At 56.3% G+C, this 19,692-nt stretch overlaps 10 protein-coding genes across 10 annotated transcripts; 6 read left to right on the top strand and 4 right to left on the bottom strand.

Moving 5' to 3' along the window:
• Positions 1-79: 79 nt before the first annotated feature.
• On the top strand, positions 80-1,364 carry BO80DRAFT_425768 (PITH domain-containing protein). The gene is made up of 3 exons (XM_025719598.1): positions 80-382; positions 442-553; positions 728-1,364. The coding sequence occupies exons 1-3, from the start codon at positions 244-246 to the stop codon at positions 1,137-1,139; spliced, it is 663 nt and encodes a 220-aa protein (XP_025574596.1). The 5' UTR covers positions 80-243; the 3' UTR covers positions 1,140-1,364.
• BO80DRAFT_425767 (ESCRT-III subunit protein VPS20) lies at positions 1,305-2,361 on the bottom strand. Its single transcript, XM_025719597.1, has 3 exons — positions 2,212-2,361; positions 1,753-2,116; positions 1,305-1,690 (listed from the first exon to the last, which is right to left on the bottom strand). The coding sequence occupies exons 1-3, from the start codon at positions 2,253-2,255 to the stop codon at positions 1,466-1,468; spliced, it is 633 nt and encodes a 210-aa protein (XP_025574595.1). The 5' UTR covers positions 2,256-2,361; the 3' UTR covers positions 1,305-1,465.
• A 138-nt stretch (positions 2,362-2,499) lies between these two features.
• On the top strand, positions 2,500-5,124 carry BO80DRAFT_425766 (putative AAA family ATPase/60S ribosome export protein Rix7). The gene is made up of 3 exons (XM_025719596.1): positions 2,500-2,581; positions 2,668-2,898; positions 2,988-5,124. The coding sequence occupies exons 1-3, from the start codon at positions 2,534-2,536 to the stop codon at positions 4,902-4,904; spliced, it is 2,196 nt and encodes a 731-aa protein (XP_025574594.1). The 5' UTR covers positions 2,500-2,533; the 3' UTR covers positions 4,905-5,124.
• erb1 (ribosome biogenesis protein ERB1) lies at positions 5,015-7,699 on the bottom strand. The gene has a single exon (XM_025719595.1). The coding sequence runs from the start codon at positions 7,649-7,651 to the stop codon at positions 5,288-5,290; it is 2,364 nt and encodes a 787-aa protein (XP_025574593.1). The 5' UTR covers positions 7,652-7,699; the 3' UTR covers positions 5,015-5,287.
• Positions 7,700-7,916: 217 nt separating this feature from the next.
• On the top strand, positions 7,917-9,218 carry BO80DRAFT_357102 (Zn(II)2Cys6 transcription factor rglT; the record flags this gene model as incomplete). The annotated part of the gene is made up of 2 exons (XM_025715825.1): positions 7,917-8,046; positions 8,110-9,218. 2 exons carry the CDS (start codon positions 7,917-7,919, stop codon positions 9,216-9,218), a joined length of 1,239 nt encoding a protein of 412 aa, XP_025574592.1.
• Positions 9,213-11,561, bottom strand: BO80DRAFT_408468 (Paf1-complex subunit LEO1). Its single transcript, XM_025717848.1, has 3 exons — positions 10,933-11,561; positions 10,706-10,880; positions 9,213-10,648 (listed from the first exon to the last, which is right to left on the bottom strand). The coding sequence occupies exons 1-3, from the start codon at positions 11,139-11,141 to the stop codon at positions 9,656-9,658; spliced, it is 1,377 nt and encodes a 458-aa protein (XP_025574591.1). The 5' UTR covers positions 11,142-11,561; the 3' UTR covers positions 9,213-9,655.
• Positions 11,562-12,012: 451 nt separating this feature from the next.
• Positions 12,013-13,140, top strand: BO80DRAFT_104144 (Mob1/phocein family protein). Its single transcript, XM_025713353.1, has 3 exons — positions 12,013-12,345; positions 12,410-12,524; positions 12,603-13,140. Exons 1-3 carry the CDS (start codon positions 12,108-12,110, stop codon positions 13,105-13,107), a joined length of 858 nt encoding a protein of 285 aa, XP_025574590.1. The 5' UTR covers positions 12,013-12,107; the 3' UTR covers positions 13,108-13,140.
• Positions 13,141-13,789: 649 nt separating this feature from the next.
• On the bottom strand, positions 13,790-14,260 carry BO80DRAFT_357305 (uncharacterized protein; the record flags this gene model as incomplete). Its single annotated transcript, XM_025715833.1, has 1 exon — positions 13,790-14,260. The coding sequence occupies one exon, from the start codon at positions 14,258-14,260 to the stop codon at positions 13,790-13,792; it is 471 nt and encodes a 156-aa protein (XP_025574589.1).
• A 45-nt stretch (positions 14,261-14,305) lies between these two features.
• Positions 14,306-16,785, top strand: BO80DRAFT_425759 (rhomboid protease PCP1). The gene is made up of 5 exons (XM_025719594.1): positions 14,306-15,546; positions 15,608-15,711; positions 15,765-16,098; positions 16,170-16,344; positions 16,409-16,785. The coding sequence occupies exons 1-5, from the start codon at positions 14,709-14,711 to the stop codon at positions 16,680-16,682; spliced, it is 1,725 nt and encodes a 574-aa protein (XP_025574588.1). The 5' UTR covers positions 14,306-14,708; the 3' UTR covers positions 16,683-16,785.
• A 76-nt stretch (positions 16,786-16,861) lies between these two features.
• On the top strand, positions 16,862-18,969 carry BO80DRAFT_104228 (uncharacterized protein). The gene has a single exon (XM_025713354.1). The coding sequence runs from the start codon at positions 17,215-17,217 to the stop codon at positions 18,805-18,807; it is 1,593 nt and encodes a 530-aa protein (XP_025574587.1). The 5' UTR covers positions 16,862-17,214; the 3' UTR covers positions 18,808-18,969.
• Positions 18,970-19,692: the final 723 nt, after the last annotated feature.

Here is a 19,692-nt window from a genome sequence, read left to right as displayed (position 1 = left end):
AAGGCACGCCAGAAGATATCAGTAGCGAAATGGCGAAAATGAGAGGACTCGGTTGTCGCTCTCCCACCATCGATGCATCCGAACCTCCCCAGAACCCTCCAGAACCACCACTCTGACTCCTGTTTGTTTCGCTACTGAGAATTCAAGGTCCTCACAACCTCGGGCAATTCACAATCTTTAAATTGTTCCTCAGTCAGGGATCCGACCACTTAAGCCCGCAATCTCCTCGGTTACAGGTCCAAGATGTCGGGTCATCATCATCACGATCACAGCGGACATTGCCACGGAGAAGATGGCCACGATCATTCCAACGACATCACCCCCGCACTCCAGTCTCTCCTGTACTCCCAAATCCAGTTTGATTCGATTACTACATTGAACGGTATACGAGAAGAACCCCCTCTGCTCAGCTTATTCAAAGGATGCTGACCGGAGCTGCAGAGGCAACTCCCAAGTCGGGCGCGGCGATTGTAAAAAAGACATGGTCTGAAAGGCTGAACGATGAGCCGGAGCTCGAAAGCGATGCAGATGAGCAGCTTCTGATGTATATCCCGTAAGTCATACCAGCTTTTCATCGCGGTGTGTCGTCGAGCGTCCAACGACGCTGTGGCGAAGGTTTTACCCCGCCAAATGCCCCTCATCAGCTTCGCGTCGCGATAACCCACCCAGCATTCTACCTCGTACAACGCGCCCACCCCTATATAACTAACCCATTTTGATACTTCAGGTTCACCGGCCAAGTTAACGTCCACTCCCTCCTCATCTACACCGCGCCTACATCATCCGCCCCCAAGACCCTGAAGCTGTTCAAGAACCGCGACGACCTGGACTTCTCAACGGCCTCGGAGCTAAAGCCCACGCAGAAGGTGGATGTCCCCCAGCCAGTGCCTGGAGCGGATGTCTTCGAGTTGCCATTGAATCGCGCGCATTGGAACGCGACCACTTCCATCACTTTGTTCTTCGAGGACAACTGGAGCGACGGGGAGGAAGACGTCACCAATGTTGGCTACATCGGCTTCAAGGGACAGTTTATGGCTTTGAATAGGGAACCCATCAGTTTCCTCTACGAGGCAGCTGCCAATCCGAATGACCATGTCGCTATCCAGGGTGTGAATGGTGTAGGCAGCAGAATATTGTGAGAGTGGTAGTCTCGTGGGATCGTTGTGTGGTTGGAGGTCATTGATTGTAGGCATCGCATGGTGGCTCGATGTTTGCCAAGAAGATCAAATGTCGGCGACGGTTGGGACTAACTAGCCAGAGCTGCAACTCTCGCTTGGTTATGGAGCTGGACTCTACTGAGACAATGCGTGTGATTCCATGTTCAGCTGTCTAGTTACTAGCGTGCAAGTAGCAATGAATCTAACAACATTATACTTTGAAATCCCTAAAACCACCAACGCCATAAATGCTAAGGACTGCAAATGAAATAGGGCCCCGAAGGGGGGCCGTCGTATATATGTCAGTCTCAAGCAGCGATCGCGACTCGCTCCTCGACCGTGGCGTCTGCTTCTTCCGCGACGTGCTCGTCTTCCTTGATCCCCTCGCCCTCTGCCTGCTCCGGGAATGTCGAGCTGGGTGCATTCGGCAGGACAACGGGACCCTGGACGGCCCGTTGCAACGCCTCCAGTTCGTCTTCAACCTCGTCCTCATCTTGACTGGACAAACGCCCAGCAAGCATCTCGCTGATTTCCTGTACCGCCACCACCTCGTCAGCACACCGAGTCTGCCAAACAATCCATCGCGCATTCTCACCTCTTGATAGGCTCTCGCCTCCTCCGTCTCACCCATCAGTTTCTCCACCCCTTCAAGACCGCCCATTTCTTTGTTGATGGTCTGCAGGACCTTGGTGCCCTGCTGTAAACCGAACAGAACATCCTTCTGCACGAGCGCAAACTCGATCTGTCCCGTGAGTTGTTCCAGCTGCTCGAGCTGTTTGTCGGTTTTATCCAGGAGCGACTCCTGGTACTTCTTGCGGCGCAGGGCGAGCAGGGCGCGCTTGCGGTCATTCCGGGCCAGACATTCTTTCGCGATTGCCGTTTCGCGGTCCGTCAGAACGGTGATCCGCTTCTGGTACTGATGGAGCTTGTCACGCTGGTTCTTGAGGTCGAGGATGGCCCTGAGGAGAGGAGTTGCAGTTAGTTGGGTGGGTTGACTGGTGAAGGACAGCGCCGATGAAGCCAGCGATCGGGCAGAGAGACGGGAATCACATACCGGTCCTGCGCGGAGATCTTATGAGTGCTGTTGGAATTCCCCATTGTCAGGGCATATTGGGTCTGTCTATCACGGAGCGTAGGGGGAGATCGAACCAGTCCGATGACGTGCGTCCGTATCAGCGCCGGTTCCCGTTATCGTAATTCCCGCCGCGGGCACCATTGCCCAATGGGGGCTTACACCGCTCGCGAAACTGCCGGTCTTTGGCTGCTCTCCGCCGGGGCTTCGATTCTCCGGGGCTCTAAAATTGTGGGAAGATCGTCTGCGCTCGTCGTTATCAATCAGCCAGAAATATATAATTACAGCCCTTGCTCTACACAAGATGCGCCGTGGGGGCAGGCCGACGCTGAGGCAGGGCCTCGACAAGGATGTAAGAGCAGCGCCATCGTCGCGCGGCCCCAGTCGGGGTTTTATAGACATAACATATATTTATTCGCTAACACCCACCGTTCACAGATCTACCAGATCGTGCGCAAAATCATAGATGATAATGCTGAGAATGACCAATTTCGTCTATCGGTCTCCGGGATCTACGACACCATCAAACGGTCCAATTCCAGTCTGAACAGGAAGCCCAAGAGGATCCTCGAGGACAGCATCGAGCGAGTGGTGGGAGTACTCGGCGAAGATGAGAACGACTCGATAGACGGTGACTTTGAAGGTCTGGAGGAACAACCCGCACCTCCGGTATGGAACCTGCGCTCTGCCTCGCGGAAGTCCCTCCTCGAGAGCGGTTGCACTCTGGCTGGCAATCGGTCGGTAACTGACGGGAGCAGGAGTCCAACAGCCTTAACAAGAGCCTGGTTGGCATGTGGAACACAGGCACCGCCGCCAAACCGTCAAAACAGAGCGAATCGAACACCGCCGAGACGACAGTACCGGCATCTACCTCCACCTCCACGAAGAAGCGACACCACGGCGGCGAATCCCAGTCCTCCAAGCGGCGCAAGGCCGAGGCCGCAGTCGACCGTTCCCCTCCTACTCATGTCAGTCTGGCCGATCTGGGTGGTCTGGACGATGTGGTCCAGGAACTTGGAGACCTCGTCATCCTGCCCATGACTCGCCCGCAAGTCTACATGTCGTCCAATGTCCAACCGCCCCGGGGTGTCCTGCTCCATGGCCCGCCAGGTTGCGGTAAAACCATGATTGCGAATGCATTCGCAGCCGAGCTGGGCGTCCCCTTCATCTCCATATCCGCTCCGTCGGTCATCTCCGGCATGTCGGGAGAGTCCGAGAAGGCCCTCCGCGAGTACTTCGAAGAGGCTAAGAGGATCGCACCCTGCCTCATCTTCATCGACGAAATCGACGCCATCACCCCCAAGCGTGAAAGCGCCCAACGAGAGATGGAAAAGAGAATCGTCGCCCAACTTCTGACCTGCATGGATGACCTGGCCCTCGAAAAGACGGACGGTAAGCCCGTCATCGTCCTCGCCGCCACCAACCGACCCGACAGCCTCGACGCAGCTCTGCGTCGCGGTGGCCGATTCGACAAGGAAATCAACATGACTGTGCCCTCCGAGCCCGTCCGCGAGCAGATCCTGCGCGCCCTGACCCGCAAGCTGCGTCTCGCCGACGACCTTGACTTCAAAACCCTCGCCAAGCGAACCCCCGGCTTCGTCGGCGCCGATCTCAACGACCTCGTCGCAACCGCCGGCTCCGCCGCCATCAAGCGATACCTCGAGCTCCTCAAGGCCAACAGCGGCGAGGAAATGGAAATCGAAGGCCAGGACGACATCAGCCCCAAAGTCAAGGAACTGCGCCAGCTCATCGCCCACGCCAAGGAAACGCCCATCGGCGACGAAACGCAAACGGTGCTGGTCTCCAACGGCGACTTCTTCACGGCCCTCCCCAAGATCCAACCCTCCTCCAAGCGTGAAGGCTTCGCCACCATCCCCGACACCACCTGGGCCGACATCGGTGCCCTCGGCGGCATCCGCGACGAGTTATCCACCGCCATCGTCGAGCCCATCAAGCACCCCGAGGTGTACGCCAACGTGGGCATCACCGCCCCCACCGGCGTCCTCCTCTGGGGTCCCCCCGGTTGCGGTAAAACCCTCCTGGCCAAAGCCGTGGCCAACGAGTCCCGCGCCAACTTCATCAGCGTCAAGGGTCCCGAGCTCCTCAACAAGTTCGTCGGTGAATCCGAACGCGCCGTCCGCCAGGTCTTCGTCCGCGCCCGCTCCTCCGTCCCCTGCGTCATCTTCTTCGATGAACTCGACGCCCTCGTCCCCCGCCGCGACGACACCCTCTCCGAGGCCTCCGCCCGCGTCGTCAACACCCTCCTCACCGAACTCGACGGCCTCGGCAGCAGTCGCCAGGGCATCTACGTCATCGCCGCCACCAACCGCCCCGATATCATCGATCCCGCCATGCTCCGTCCCGGCCGTCTCGAAACCCTCCTCTTCGTCAACCTCCCCAGTCCCCTCGAGCGCGTCGAGATCCTCCAAACCATCGTCCGGAACCTCCCCATCGAATTCAACGAGGACCTGCGCCGTCTGGCCGAGGAATGCGAGGGCTTCAGTGGTGCCGATCTGGGCAGCTTGCTCCGTCGTGCCGGTTACTCGGCTATCAAGCGACGTGATACCATCAAGTTCGAGGACTTTGTGGCCGCGAAGGCGTTTATTAGACCCAGTGTGACGGATCTGAAGAAGTATGAGAAGTTGCGTCGGGATTGGAGCGGGGGGGTGGTGTAAATAGATTACCACATCTTTTTCGTACTTCTTTGTTGTTTATGGCAGGTTTTTCTTGTGTATAGATATAGGGTGTTTGTTCAAAAGCTTTGGGTAGAGTGATAGATGATGATTTGTTTCTTTTGGGGGCTGATTAATGATATGATACATTCATGTGGATGGGAACGGGGCTTCTTTAAACATATGGTCAAATGACTAGTGTAGACTGTGGTAGGTTTGGGATCTACTGGGATGTGAAGTTGAGAATGAACTTTTGTATGGATGGATATCAGAAACTCTAACAGATGCACACCAAAACGCCTCCCATGTAGATGGACCAGGATACAAGGACGGCTGTGAGAACAGGGACGACGGATTCATATACGCTTGCAAGTCGACGGTGTAATTTACATCCATAACCGGCAGGTTCCGTCGGCGCCGGCACTGACACACCAGGCTTCGCGCGGGTGCCAGTCCAGGTCCAACACGCCCAGCTCGCCGGTGATCTTGTGGCCCTTGAGGACCTTGAGGGGGACGATGCTGGCGTTGCTGAGCATGTCACCCGTGACGCTGCCGTGGAAGATCTGGAGAGAGCCATCGTCACTGGCGTCCGCGAACAGAGGGTAGCGGCCGCTGGGGTGGAACTTGACCGCACGGATAGCCTTGCGGTGGTAACGAAGGGTCTTGTAGGGGCGCTGGGAAAGCTCCAGATCGTGCCACAACAGACGACGGTCGTAGGATCCAACAATGAGGTTGTCGCCACCCGAGGCGGTGGAGGACGTCGGGTGGATGTCGAAGGAAGAGATCCAGCGGGCACCGGGCTGGACGATCTTGACGAGGAGTTGGCGCGAGAGATCGTAGGCACGAACGGTGCGTTGGTTGGCGACGAAGAGGATGGGCTTGGAGGGGTGGAAGTGCGCAGTCTGAGGCGGGCCACCTCCCTTGATACGCCGGCTGAAGGGGTACTGGGTCAAGTGCTTGGACACGGTGTGGATCGCAATGGCCATGGAAGCCGGGGTAGAAGAGCCCGGGCAGACCGTGACAAAGTAGTCACCGCGGCGATGCCACGAGATAGACTTGGCCACATAGCGAAGGGGAATGACGGCGCACACGCCGGAGTCGGCGAGGGCAGACGACGGCCGCGCCCACTGGGGAGGAGTGGTCTTCTTCTCTTCCGAGGCCTTGGGGGCAGGTTTCGAGGCGGCGTATCCCCAGCCGGCATCCATGAGTTCCAAGCTGGCTTGCTCAAGCTCGGGGTCGAGAATCGGGGGCACGATGAGGAAGAGATCATCACCCGCAGCGGCAGCCAGGACGACAGCGTCCTTGCCAGGCCTCCAGCGGACGACGTTCACAGGATCCTCGTCACTGACCTTGACGCTATACAACTGGCGACCAGTGAGCAATTCCCACACGCGAACCGTACCGTCGTCGCCACCAGTCGCAAGCCACACGCCAGTGGGATCAACATTAAGAGAACGAACACGGCCCTTGTGTCCCCGGAACACCGTCGCGCAGACAGACGGGAACGGCTTCAGTTCCTCGGGGCTAGGCAGCTTGGGAAGGAGACTCTCAGGGTCGATGTTCAGCTTGCTCCGGCGAACTCTAGGGGCCAAGTAAAGATCCAAGCAACGTTCGAACTTCTCCTTGACAAATTCGCCGTAACCAGGAACCTTGCGGAGAGAGCCAAAGTCGGTAGGAAGATACTCTTGCTCCCGGTCCTCTGGGTCGGCTTCCTCCCAAGTCTTCCGCTCCTTGTTGCTGGGCAGATATTCCGGAGGCGGGTGGTAACTCTCCTCGTAGCCGGGGGGAGGGAGTTTGGGGGCAGGAATGTGCATGGGGTGATCAGGCCGCTCGGCCTCGTCGGCCCACAGGTCAAAGCTGACAAGATCGAGGCTCTCCTCCTTCTCCTCCGACGGGGGCTTGTAAGGCAGAATGCGACCTTCCCGGATCGCCTTCACGATCTTCATGACCCGCTTGGCTTCGTGCTTGGACGGAACGAATCGACGCTTGGGTTCCGGGGCAGCACTGAGGGGCATGATTTCCTGCTTGTTACTGAACCATTCCATCAAGGGCTCGTACGGGTCGTAGCCCTCCGCGGGGATTTCGTTCATCTGCACCTTGCGCAACAGTTCGAGTTCATCCTGGCTCAGCTCCAGAGGCTTTCCGGTCGAGGGATCGGTCAGACCGGTGAAACCCTTGGGGATCTCAATGCTGTCCAGCAAGGCATCCAGGGCCTCGCCCTTGGCGGGACGCAGGATCTTCTTTCCATTGATATCGTAGCCAATATGGGGATACTTATCGTAGAAAGTCAACGGGATGTTACCGATTGTGTTGGCGTTCTCGTCGATGTCAGAGTAGTCGGAATTGTCGTCCGGGTTAATCTCGTCGTAGATATAACGATCGTTGCCATTGGCATCCTTTTCGATACGGAAGTTCACTTCTGCCTCCTCCTCGCTCGAGCTTTCGTCGTTCGTAGGTACTTCCAGGTCGGCGACGGGTTTGCCGGCCTTCTTCTTCAAAGGCTCCTCTCCATCCGAGGGAATCTCGTCGCTGTCTAGTTCCTCCTCCTCATCCTCGTCCTCGTCATCACTGAAGTCGTCAATCAATTCGATTTCCGAGTCCTCCTCGTCACTCGACAGCTCGTTGGCGTTGTCGGAAAGCGCGCCGTTGATGTCGCCGACGTTCAATTCGTCTCCGGAGAAGACACCTGCCTCCTCCTCGACATCTCTGGTAACAGCCTTGCGCTTCTTCGAAAGCTTGGAGGCATTCATGGCGGCGTAGCTTTTCCTGACGAGAAGCACCTCTGGAAGAACTCGAAGCTGGACTTTTTCGACTTTTTTTTTGCTGCGGCCGAGATTTGCGGGCATCCCGACCGCCCACGTGACACACCGCCTTTCTTATCGATTCCCCTCTCCGGCCTCAGGCAGGCAACTTATCGATCTCCGAATAGTTGCTTGCTTCATTTCCATCCCCTCTTGGCCTCCCTCACGTCTGATCAATGCACGCCTGGTGCTGAGCCCCCCCGAGTTCTGCATCATGATGCATCAGCAGCTTTATCCGGAGCACGGCCAGTCCCACCCGGTATTCGGAAACAATGCGCCAAATAGCGATGCCGCAACCGCCATGGCACGGTCGGTGAAGAGGCATGCGGCGTGTGACGAGTGTAGTATGTCTTACCTCGGTGGACTCGATGCTGGTGGGCGCTAACCGTGGTCTTCTATGCTACTAGGAAACCGCAAGCTGAAATGCTCGGGGGAGCTAACCGGCTGCACTCGCTGCATCAAACAAGGTCTCCTTTGCCACTATTCAGTACAGAAACAGATGGGACGCCCCCCAAAGAAACGGCTGCGAGAGGATGACGATCTACCTTCTTTTGGCCTGCCATGCAATGGGCCCTGGACCAGCGACTCAGACTTGACCTCCCTCGGATCATCAGCCTTTGGAACAACCGAAAACACGCCGTCGAACTCTACATCCCAGACCAGTCCTCATATCTTCTTCGCGGATGGGAACGACAACCATGCGGGGCAGTTCTTCCTCAATAAGCCCATAGACACAATCCCTACGACAGCTAGCCTATGGCCAGACTTTTCCAATGTATCGTCTTCATCCGCCAACCTATTCACACCACCGCCCGACTTGTCCCAGATGCAGTTCCCTCCTACCTCCTCCCCGGACTCGGATTCGTCCGACCGCCAATGCCCCTGTCTATCCTGTCTATATCTTTGTCTCAGCCACCTTTCATCCCTTGCGCCGTTTCCAGTCTCCCATCATACCCTATGTTCCTTATACATTGGGGCTAGAACTGCCCAGGCAGTCATCCGCTGTCAAATATGTCCAATGCGCTTCACGACAGGCATGCAGAACGTCACCTTTACGGGGACCTTGTTGACTGTCATTGCCGATACCTGGCTAAAGGTTGCCAAAGCCAATGCTATGGACCTTGGCCGACAGGCGACACCGCCTGCCTACGCAGCGGTAATAGATGGCTCATCGGATCCCATGAAAGGCTGGAAGGACTGGCTGCGGCAAACCGTGCGACACGGTGTTATAGGTGGACCATATGACCAGGCCGGTATTCCCACATGCGCAGAAACCGCCAGTCTTCTGTCTCTCATTGAAGAAATGGAAGCACGTCAACGACGATGGCATCGATCACACCCGCTGCCAGTGGAAGAACGCCATCTCCCCGTGCCCGAACTAGGCTCTTCATCCGAGGAGGAATCGTGCCACGAGCGGGACGCCCTCTGTATGCGCATTATTCGAAGTGCGCGCGATGTCATCGCCAAGTTTAATTTCGAGCCATCTGATTATCCGGACACTCCAGAATCTACGTAGACTCGATGGCACGTCACAGGTTCGAAAATATAATGGGGACCCGGCGTTGATGGTAATTTACGTTCCATGGCTATGCTCTCGGAGGCATGTTCATCAGACCTCTTTTTTTGCTCTGGGTCAATTGGCGACCCTCATCTCACGATTCATGACGATCATACTCATACCTCTGAACGTTTGCGTTTCCATACCCTTGTGATATTAGCATTCCCTCTCACAATCAAGGCTGATCTACCTGCACCATATGTACATCTTCGCAGAATCGCCCGGTTAAATATTTCTGCAGTAGAGTCCTGATATCAAAGTATAACATTGGATGTGGGGTCGACCATTCATGCGCCGATAATGACTCCCAGAATTGATGGTACAGTTACATGTCATTAGCATAGGAAGGCAAGATTTTATAGGACTGCGAAGGGAATCCACTGGGGTAGAGGCAATCACTCTTCGTCGTCATCGTCCACGATATAGCGGTTCTTCTTCCGGGTAGGAGGAGTGCCCCTCTCGACCTCGGGCGAGGCTCGTTTCTGTCGGGGTCTTGCAGGCGGGAGGTCTTCTTCCTCGCCTTCGGCATCCATATCGTCATCCTCCAGAACATCCTCTTCATCGTCATCATCGACGATCTCCGGTTCTTCGTCACTGCCAACCAGGAAACCGTCATCTTCGTCATACTCATCCTCCCGAGTCCGTCCGCGGCGGTCATACTCTTCTTCGTCATCCGTGTAGATCTCACCCCGGCGGTTGGGTTTGCGAGGCTTCTTCGCACGAGTCGTCAGTAGGCCGTCGTCATCTTCCAATCCGCCCACAGTGAGGCCAGCACCTCCGGTGCGATGGGGGAACCCGTGGCGACGACCGCGATCCAGCTCGCGGTCTTGAAGCTGCTGGCGGCGACGAGCGGCCTTCAATTTCTCCCGTTCCGCCATCTCTGCTTGCCGTTTGGCAAGTTCGGGATCTTCCTTCACTTCAATAACAGGTGCCGATCCGTCCAGCGTTTTCTTGGCTCCGCGGGTGGCCGCAGCAAGCGACTCCTGCAGACGCTGCACTGCATCATCGGTTTCCATGGTCGTCGGGTAAACCGTGAGTCCATGAGTGAGGTGGGAGGTGAGTCGGAACACCGAGGAGGCTTCTGCGGCTGCGCCGAGGTACACGTGCGAATCTAGTTTGGTATCGTACTCGCCGGACTTGCTGAGTGGTGCCAATGGCTTGGTCGAGATACGGTACTGCTCTTTCGGCGCGGATGCTAGCTGCAGAGTCATGGAACCATCCTCCCAGCGGATAATTCGGGCATTTGACTGCAGGAGCGATTCGTCCTCGGGATCATGGCGCCAGCAGAGAGACGTGGCCGCTGTCGCAAACGGAGGCGCAACATAGGTCTCCGGGTTGAACTCTTCTGTTTCGACGGACAGAAAATGGGGGACTGGCATCGTGTACACCTAGAATGGCAGCAGTGAGCTATGGAAATGTTCACTTGGTAGATGCTTGAAACATACCTCACCGTTGGAGGTCACTGGCTCCGGTGCCCGGCTCAAGCTCAAGTCCATGATATTCACCGTCTCTTCATAGTCTGCTCCCCCTTCGTAGTCCATGGGCTCTCCCACCCGATCGTTGCGATCCACGTCATCTCCCGAATCGAGTTCCTCGTCGTCCAGTGTCCGTTGGGGTCGACTATGGAAAGGTCAGTGGATGCCGTCGTCCGAGAAGGGTCAGAGAGCCATACTCGTCATCATCGCCAAACCCTCCATCGGAGGCGTCCGAGCCAAACAGGTCCGCATCGTCGTAACCGTTCACGTTGCCCGCATCTGAGCCAACAGGGCTTTGACTGCGCGCTGGGACCTCGCTGCGTTCGCTTCCAGATGGGCTCCCTGGCTGAGCGGCACCTGTGCCACGCCCAGGACGACGGACGACGTCCTCATCCGACGACGACATTTGTTTGATGTGAAGGTGCGAGAAATTCAGCCGATGAAGATGGTTGCTGCTAGGGACAGCTTTGGAGCGAGACCGGAGATTGTCGTCGACACAACCTCCCGGGGTAAAAAATGGACTGATGCGGGGAGGTAAGAGGAGTAACACCAGCCGCAGGGAAGGTAAACCAGGGGAGTATCAAATTGTGGGCTGGGTGAGCATAGGACGCCGCGCGACCACTCTGGATCGCGAATAATGTCTTGGAGGGAGAGCGAGAGAGACACTCGGCCGGGCAGCAGGATGATCCCCTCCGGGCCTGAAGCGGACTAGGGCCAGCGGGCAGCTCCACGGGCCAGACCGAAAGAGCGAAGCCGAAACGCCCAGAGGAAATCAGGCCCAGATCGGGGTTGACTGCCTTAGTAACTCGGACTATCCCCAAAGTCATTCATCCTCATTCCTCAATAATCCCCTCGCCTTGCCCTTTTTCTCCCCTTTGAACACGCCCCCCTCTTTCCCCCCTCACTCCTCCGGGACTTTCACTTTTCCTCCCCCCAATTCCCTTGTCGCCAGATTAGTCAGTCTTCCGCGCACGTGTGTGTTCATTCATCATGGCGACTTTCTTTCAGAGTGTGTATGTGGTTCCCCCCCCCCCCCCCCTCCTCCTCCTCCCTCCTCCTCTTCCCCTAACTATGCATCTTCCTGCCTGCTCCTTCACTCTTGCAGCTCGGCACCAGTGGGCTGCTGCTGCTGCTGCATGCCTGGGAGCACAAAGAATGGTGCCCCTGAATTTGTGGCCATAATCACCGTGCTGTCCTTTGTTTCAGCACTTCACCTCCTGGCGCTCTCCTTTTCGCCTCTCCCCCCACATCTCCGTTTGGACCAGCTTGAACTGACTTGCGACTCGATCCCTTTTCCAGCCGCCAAGGGTTTGGCAGAGGCAACAACAACAAGAACAACAACAATAATAATAACAACAGCAACAACGCGAAGATGAACAATGGAAGTCCGGCCCCGTCGCCGACGCCGCAGATCCCCACGGCCGGCCATGTGCCCAACTCTCCGTCGCTCACCTCGAGTCTCTCGGTGGACACCTCTTCCACGTACGACCCCGATGCTCCCAAGTACTTCTTCCAGGAGAAATACGCTCCCCTCAATGTCAAGGGCAACTTCTTGACCTTGTGTGCCTGTCCCAAGAACGTGGAGCTGGGCGAATGGCTGGCCCATCAGAGTAAGCCGACTTGCAGCCTCCTCCACTCGGAGACCCCCAGGTGCTGATTCTTTGCTCCATGCAGTTGTCGAACAATATCGCTTGCTCCACGGTATGCTCCAGGTGATTCAGGAGGTCAATAGCCTTAATGGATTACCGATCTGTAACGAGAACACCTGCCCCACCATGTCGGCCGGCCGGTAAGTCGATCGCTCTCTCTTCCTCTCCCTCCGCTCTTGATATCCGGCAATCCTTCTAACGTCTGTGTCACTCTTTAGTCTGACATACACCTGGCTGGTGGATGGTCGTGCCGCCAAGATCTCGGCCCCCAAGTTTATCAACCGTGTCGAGAAATGGATCGTCAGCAAGATCCACGACCCGGTCATGTTCCCCACGGAAAAGGTGACGGGCATGCCGGATACCTTTGCGCTGAATGAAGCAGGAGGCCCCAGCGCCACCTCCGGGGAGGAATGGATCGGCAAGTCCAGTGGCTTCCCGCAGACATTCTACAAGGACTGCCAGGGCATCATGAAGCAGATGTTCCGCTGCTACGCTCACTTGTACCATGCGCACTGGCTGAACCCTTTCTGGCACATCAACAAGCATGACATTCTCAACATGTGCTTCGTCCACTTCGTCACGGTGGCCAAGTACTACAAGCTCGTCTCCGACAAGGAGATGGAGCCGATGCAACCACTCATTGACCTGTTCATCAAGCAGCAGCGGATCCCGCCCGAGGCCTTGTCAGGAGGCCACTGGGGCCAGCAGCAAGCCTCTAGCTGAGCTGGAGCACAACTGACTATATCCTCCTTTCACCAGCAAGAAGTTGTCTGACCTGGCGTTAGAACTCACCACCGGATTAGGCGGTCATACTCGAATCTATGATGGCCGTTTCTTGGTGTCTTGCCTTTTTCAAGGAGCCCGCGGATTATATGACACAGAGTTGGCGTTAAGCATTTAGCATGCGGTGTGAATCTCTTCTTTCTGTTACTCTTGCATATCCTGTGGCAACCCCGACCGACTACGCGATTATTGTAGCCTAGATTAACATGGTGTATCATGGCTGGACGAGAGGTGGTTGAGTTTTCTGGAACTAGCCGGGCGTGGAGAGGGCCCCGTTCAGCCAAACTGAGATTATGAACAATACAGCACAAAGTCCTGTCCCATAGAGTAGATCATGGTGATCGCTCGGGAGGGCCAGTTTCGACTAGCATGCCTGGCATAATGCTTAAAAAAATACCACCAGCGGCGCGACACGCCTGAACCGGATCCAGTAGGTAGAAGTTGACTGCGAATGCAGACTGGGCGGAGAGCAGCATAACACCACCTTGGCAGCAGGTCGACTGGTAGCACAACAGATCAGCGTTCCGTCGCTCGCGCAGAACAGCAGTAGGCGATGCTGCGTAAGTCCCACGGGACCCTGCCTGTCTCGACGTTCCAAAGCCAAGGCTAACAAGAATCCGCTTCAAAGGTAGACCCCCTCTTCATCTTGGCCGGCCTGGGCATCCCCGGAATTCTCCGCCGATGCGGGGTTGGACGAATCCTGCTGCGCCGTAGCCGCTGGTCTTTGCGCCGCTCCATTAACAGGCGGGGAGGGTAACGATGTTGGATCTCCGTTCTGTTCCTCTTTCTCTTTCTCGTCCAGCTCGATCCACTGCTGCCCACGATTCTCGACCTCCGCCTTGAGCAGATCGATTCGCTCCGTCATAGAGACGGCGACGCCTTCATTCTCGACAATATAGCTTTCTAGTTCTTGCTTGTCGGCGTCGGACTCGCAGGACTCGGTGATGAAGGTTCGCAGCTCCTGGTTGGAACGGTGCAAGTGCGCAATCGAGTTGCGGATCTCGGAGACCTTGGCGTAGAGGACGGGGAGAGGGAGCTCCTTGATGGCCTCGGCGAAGGCGGCGGGGGCGATGGGGAGAGATTCGCCGGACATGGCGGGCTTGGGGGGGGATGAAAGATTGGTGGGTTGGTGAGTTAGCGGAGATGTGGGATGAATGGCGTTCGAATGATGATGGCATCTTCGAGGGTCGCGGCTTATCGGCGCAAGCACGGCGTATCTCCACGTGACGGCCCTCCACGTGCCTGAGGCTATGGTCGACTTGGTTCCTGGATGCTGGCCTGAATGAAGAATCATGGCCCTCGTGTGGCAGCGACCGAGTCCGAATCAATTATCCGTCGATATCTCAACCTTTCGAGGATTGAATCCTCCGAAGCAGCGCCAGGACTTCATCGGCCTCTGGGGAACAATTACAACTACCGGAGCAAGTCTCGGCAGGCGGAGAAAATCCCGGAGGTCCTCCGCCGTCCGGTGCTTTGTATCGCAACTTGATTCTCCGTCATTGCCAGGGTAGCAGGGTTCCCCAACCCCCCCGTTGCAGGAGATGAGCAATGCGTTCGGCGTAGCCTGGCGCATTCCTTGCCCGGGGCTTCAAGCCTCGCGCTGGCTTTCCCCCGTCACTCCATCACCGCTGCGCTCCGCCCCGCGTCTCTCCGCACCTCCTGCTCTCCCATGGCGTCTGGATAGCATCTCCAGGTGCTTGCTGGGCTCCTGGTCAAGCCCGCTGCCTTTTGCGCCTCGCTCTGCCAGACCTACCCCCGCCCCCCTTTCGACCTCCGTCCGCTCATTCCACAGCTCCAGTTCCCTTTGCTCCAGTCAAGCACCCCCAGTGGAACATGGCGTCAATCCTCGCTCTCAACCTTTCTCCGCCGCTGAACTCAAAACCATCTTTGGAGCCAGGTCCAAGATCCCCCCGGCGATGGGGAACCGGCTCTTGGCCGTTCTACAAGGCCGGCGTCTCCAAGGCACCCTCGATCTAAACCTCCCCGCCGATATCGTCCGCTCCATACACCCACGCAGTATCGAGGCAGCGCTGAATTACCTCCGCACGAAGTATCCGGTGGATGAGGATGCTGCAATTATGGCCCGGCTCGATCGCGAGATGGATGAAGAGGAAGCGATGGACATGGATCGGTATCAGCCGCAGAGTGGTTCTTACGGGGCCGAGCTGGGCCAGTCCAATGATCCGTCCGGCCGGAGTGTCCTGGAAGAGTACCGCGAGAAGAACGAGGCACGGCTCTTGGCCGAGCAGGAAAGGAAACGACAGGAATGGCTGCAAGGGGGGCAGTACCACGACGAGCGGTTCAGGCGCTCGTTGGAGACCAATAGTCTGGCCCTCCAGAATGTGGACGAAAAGACTGCCATGGAAATTGCCCCGAAAGGTGAGAGATAGCGAGCCCCCAATCTGCCGCGGGCTTGTGCTGATCGACTGGATACGTGCAGATCGGCAACTTGCGGACCCCCAGCAGCGCCCTGCTCTCGCATGGGTCCAGAGAAACTACTTGGCTGCTCAGGACCTGGACTTGGATATCAAGACGCTCACCATGGTGAGTTCTCCGGCCTCTGGTGGAGTGCGTTGGGCTAACAGCATCCTGGATAGAGTCGCCGGCTTCTGCCCTCGCTTGCATTTGTGTTCCTGACCCTGGGTCTTTGCTATGCCTTCGCCCAGTACTATGAGCCTCCCGCGAACGCTGATCGGATGTGGCCCAATATTCCTCGATCCGCCGCAACGACCATGGCCATCATAGGCATCAATGTCGGGATCTTTGCTCTGTGGTGGTTCCCCCCAGCCTGGAGACTCTTCAACCGCTATCTAATCAACGTCGTCGCCAACCCTAACCCCCCCTTGAGACTCGTCGGCAGCATTTTCAGCCATCAGTCCCCCATGCATTTGTTCTTGAACATGCTGTGTCTCGGGTTACTCGCGCCCCGTTGTGAGTATGCCCCAAACTAGTCGATCATGTTCTCCCCGGGCTCCACACTGACTAGCATCCTCCTCACGCAGTCCACGATGAAATCGGCCGAGGCGAATTCCTTTCTCTCTTCATCGCCTCGGGCGTGGTCGGCTCTTTCACAACCGTGGCCATCCACTGCCTCCGAGCCCAATGGACCGTCACCAGTCTTGGTGCCAGTGGAGCCGTCTCCGGCCTCGTCGCGGCGTACTGCACGCTTCACGCAAAGTACGAAACCCCCCTCCCTCGCGGTCGACTTCATCCTGTACCCGGCTCACTAACCGTCGAATAGTGATACCCTTCACGCCTCCTTCCTCCCCGATGGGTGGAAGGATGCGCTCTCTGTCCCCGGATGGGCCATTGTCACCACGTTGGTCTCGCTCGAAATCCTGTCTCTGGCCCTGCGACGCCGACTCCGCAGCCCACCCGCACTCGACCATTGGGGGCACATGGGCGGATACTTGACGGGCCTTGCCTGGGCCTTATACCGGAAGAAGGGAGAGGATGGCCAGAGAACTCCCGGACAGACGAATCATTGGTTCTTGTGGAAGTCCTTGAAGAATTGAACCATCGCCTCATGCTTGGGACCGGGGCCGAGTATGGCTTGACTGGGCTGGCTCTGTATTTTTAGTTTCCACCCCCCGGAAGCATATATTGTATAGATATCTTCTCTCCCTTCCACTACGTATCCATGAATCCCAATAGGGCGACCGTATGACATCACAGGCCTAATTCCCATCCGGGACTCATGTGTTGCTGTCGGTAGACAAGGCAGCGTCGAGCACGCCAGTGAATGCCACCTCGCTCACGCCTCCGGGTGTTACGATGAGCCCTCCTTGGCCCCCCACCCTCTGTTCCTTTCGCCAGGATCTCAGATCCTTTCATTTATCTTCGCTGCCTGCTCTTCAGTCTTCTCCTCTTCGGCGGTCTTGCTTCCAATTCAGATTCTCGATATCTGACTCTGCGTTGCTCCTGCGGACACCCTCATCCCTTAATATCCTGCAGACCACCTTTGGATTTTATCATTCGTGACTGCGGTCGTGACTGTCGGACAACCGGTGCTCGCATACTTCGATCCCTTTGCTTATCTGGGTCGACATGCCAGCTACCCTCCTTGTTGACCCTGAGGCTGAGCCCGTCTCCCTCATCTTAAAATTGGTGAAGAGCTGCAAAGGATCCGAATTCGATCAACAGGAGCTCGAGCCCGACAGTCCTGCTTCATATCTCAGTGAGTTTGACCCGACCCTCTCCGATGATACGGCCTTGGATCATAGCGCGAGTCTGGCCCGGGCAGACGTGGTAGAACCGACCAGGCATGATGTTGAAGATCTCGAAACGGCGTCTGCAGCATCCGGCGATTCTCACGGAACATCTATCGATGAAATCTCAGATGCCGGTCCAGATGTCGACGAATGCCGAGATGTCGAGCCTGCAGCTTATGTCCTGACCTGGTTTGGATTGAACAAGATCGACTACCACTTGTATCTCGCCCATAACGAGAGAGGCATGGATGATCACATGAGACGCAACAGCATGCTCCTGTTTGATGGTGAGGAATGCCGTCCTTGTCTTTACGATCAGCTATCGGACCCCCGAACGTATTACCCAAACGGTATCGGCCAAGATGGGGATCCCATCATGCTGTTCAACTGCTTGCCGGTTATTAGAAACCCGGCTTCTCCCACCATGGAGGCTTATATCTTGGGCTTCGATTTCGACACCGGGAATCTGTTCGTCCGCCAGTTCGGCTGGTTCCCGGAGTACCTTGACGATGTCTGGTGCGTGTGGAATGAGGGCTTCAACCGGTACGAGGTGCAAATCAAGGCCTTGCGTGATATTCTCAGAGAGTGCATCGACGACTGTCAGCTGGATCCGGGCGTGGGCATCCTGAGCAAGGGCAAGTATGTCGCAGGTAGCTGGGAGGTTGCAGAAGCCAGCGAGGATCCTGGCATGGAGCTTGTCATTGTCATCGGCTTCTGTCAGTGGATCCTGGATATGGCAGAGCCACTGATACGGCGGTATGTGTCCGGGACCGAGAATCTCATTCAGGACTTCCACCGGTACGAGAAAGAGTGCCGTGGAATCCTGGCGTGCGCCTCCGCCAGGTTCTGGGAGCGCGTCCGGAAGGGCTACACTGAAGAGCAGGAAAAATGCGAGAAAATCAAGAACCGGTACATTGACCGACTGATGGCTCTCCGCATGCCTACGAACGATGACTTGAAAGAGGACAAGGGGCGTGCACCCGGCCTGGACACTGCCAACCGACTGCGGCGGCAATATGAAGGGCGACGAAAGGAGTGTCGCGAGCAGAGCCTGCAGGATGTCTTTATCAGGCCTAAGAAAGGCACCATCCCTGTGTCTCCCGGGGCCACGTTCAGAGAAATCGTCGAAAGGTCGAAATTAGCACTGACTTCGAGCATGCTGCCTTCTCCTAGAACCCCACGGACGGCTTCGCCTCTCCCAGATGGAGCTCAACCGCAAAATGGCTGGATTGCTACGTCTCCGGGAATTCTTTCCTCATCGGTGGAAGACAACAACTTCCTTGAGGCTTCTGAATACCTCGAAGACCCGGTGCCGGTGCTCCTACGGCGGATGTCAGACCTGTGGCAGGCACATCCAGAGCTCGACAATTTCAGCATTCGTGGACAATTGGGGACGATTTTGACAGAAATGAAACATAGTATGGTGTAACGCGCCCTGGACGAAGCTATGGCTTCACTATCGATGACTCATGAGAACGACAAGTTAAGTCTCGTACCTGTTGAACAGGCACGCCTTCCTAGCTTCAACTTTGATTGCTGGGGCTAAATTGGCTGGTTGGCTCTTACAGCATACGTTGGAAGCGATGAAACCTACATTCTCCTCCACAACCTTTCTGGGTGTGGGGGTTTGGGATCTGTTTGAAACGATCTGGTGAACTATCCTGGTGTATTGTTGGAGTCGGGTTACCTTTCTTTACATGGCAGGAGCCGTGTCTGGTTACCTGCCGCTTAATCTCTTTTGTTCGCTCTTGATCAGGGATTTGCTGCACGGTGCCATTGGGGTAGGAGCTTGGCCTCTTGATCTCTTGACGGGTGTATGAGTCTTGGGTCAGCAAACACAGGCTTTGAGAAAACTTGGGCTATCCGAGGAAGACCTAAAAGCAAAGGGGAAGGGAAAAGATAAAAGATGAAGACGGGGGAAGGGGTTCTTGAAGAGACAAGGTCGATAATGTGGAATGCAGGGGAACGAGCAATGGTATGTATCTAGTAACAATCTTAACTATCTGATGTCCAATCTTAGTCAGTGGCCCAAAGATCACATGATATTACTTCCATGATCAACTCAGGAACCATGGCTGGTGATAGTCCCGGTGAGTAGTACGACTATATCACGTGGATGAACACATCCAGTTGCCTCCTGTGGAAGGTAGTACGGAGGAGTAGTAGTACGACATGGTTACTCCATCCATCCATCCATCCATCCATCCATTCATCCGTGTTTACTCGATCAGTACTGCATCTACCATTCTACATACAAAGACAGATCCACCAGCATCCATCGAGCGAGTCACAACATGCCAACGGGGATGACAAT

The sequence above is a fragment of the Aspergillus ibericus genome, assembly GCF_003184845.1.
Source record: "Aspergillus ibericus CBS 121593 unplaced genomic scaffold BO80scaffold_23, whole genome shotgun sequence".
In the NCBI taxonomy this organism is placed as follows: domain Eukaryota; kingdom Fungi; phylum Ascomycota; class Eurotiomycetes; order Eurotiales; family Aspergillaceae; genus Aspergillus; species Aspergillus ibericus.
This window is presented reverse-complemented; position numbering and strand designations above follow the sequence as displayed.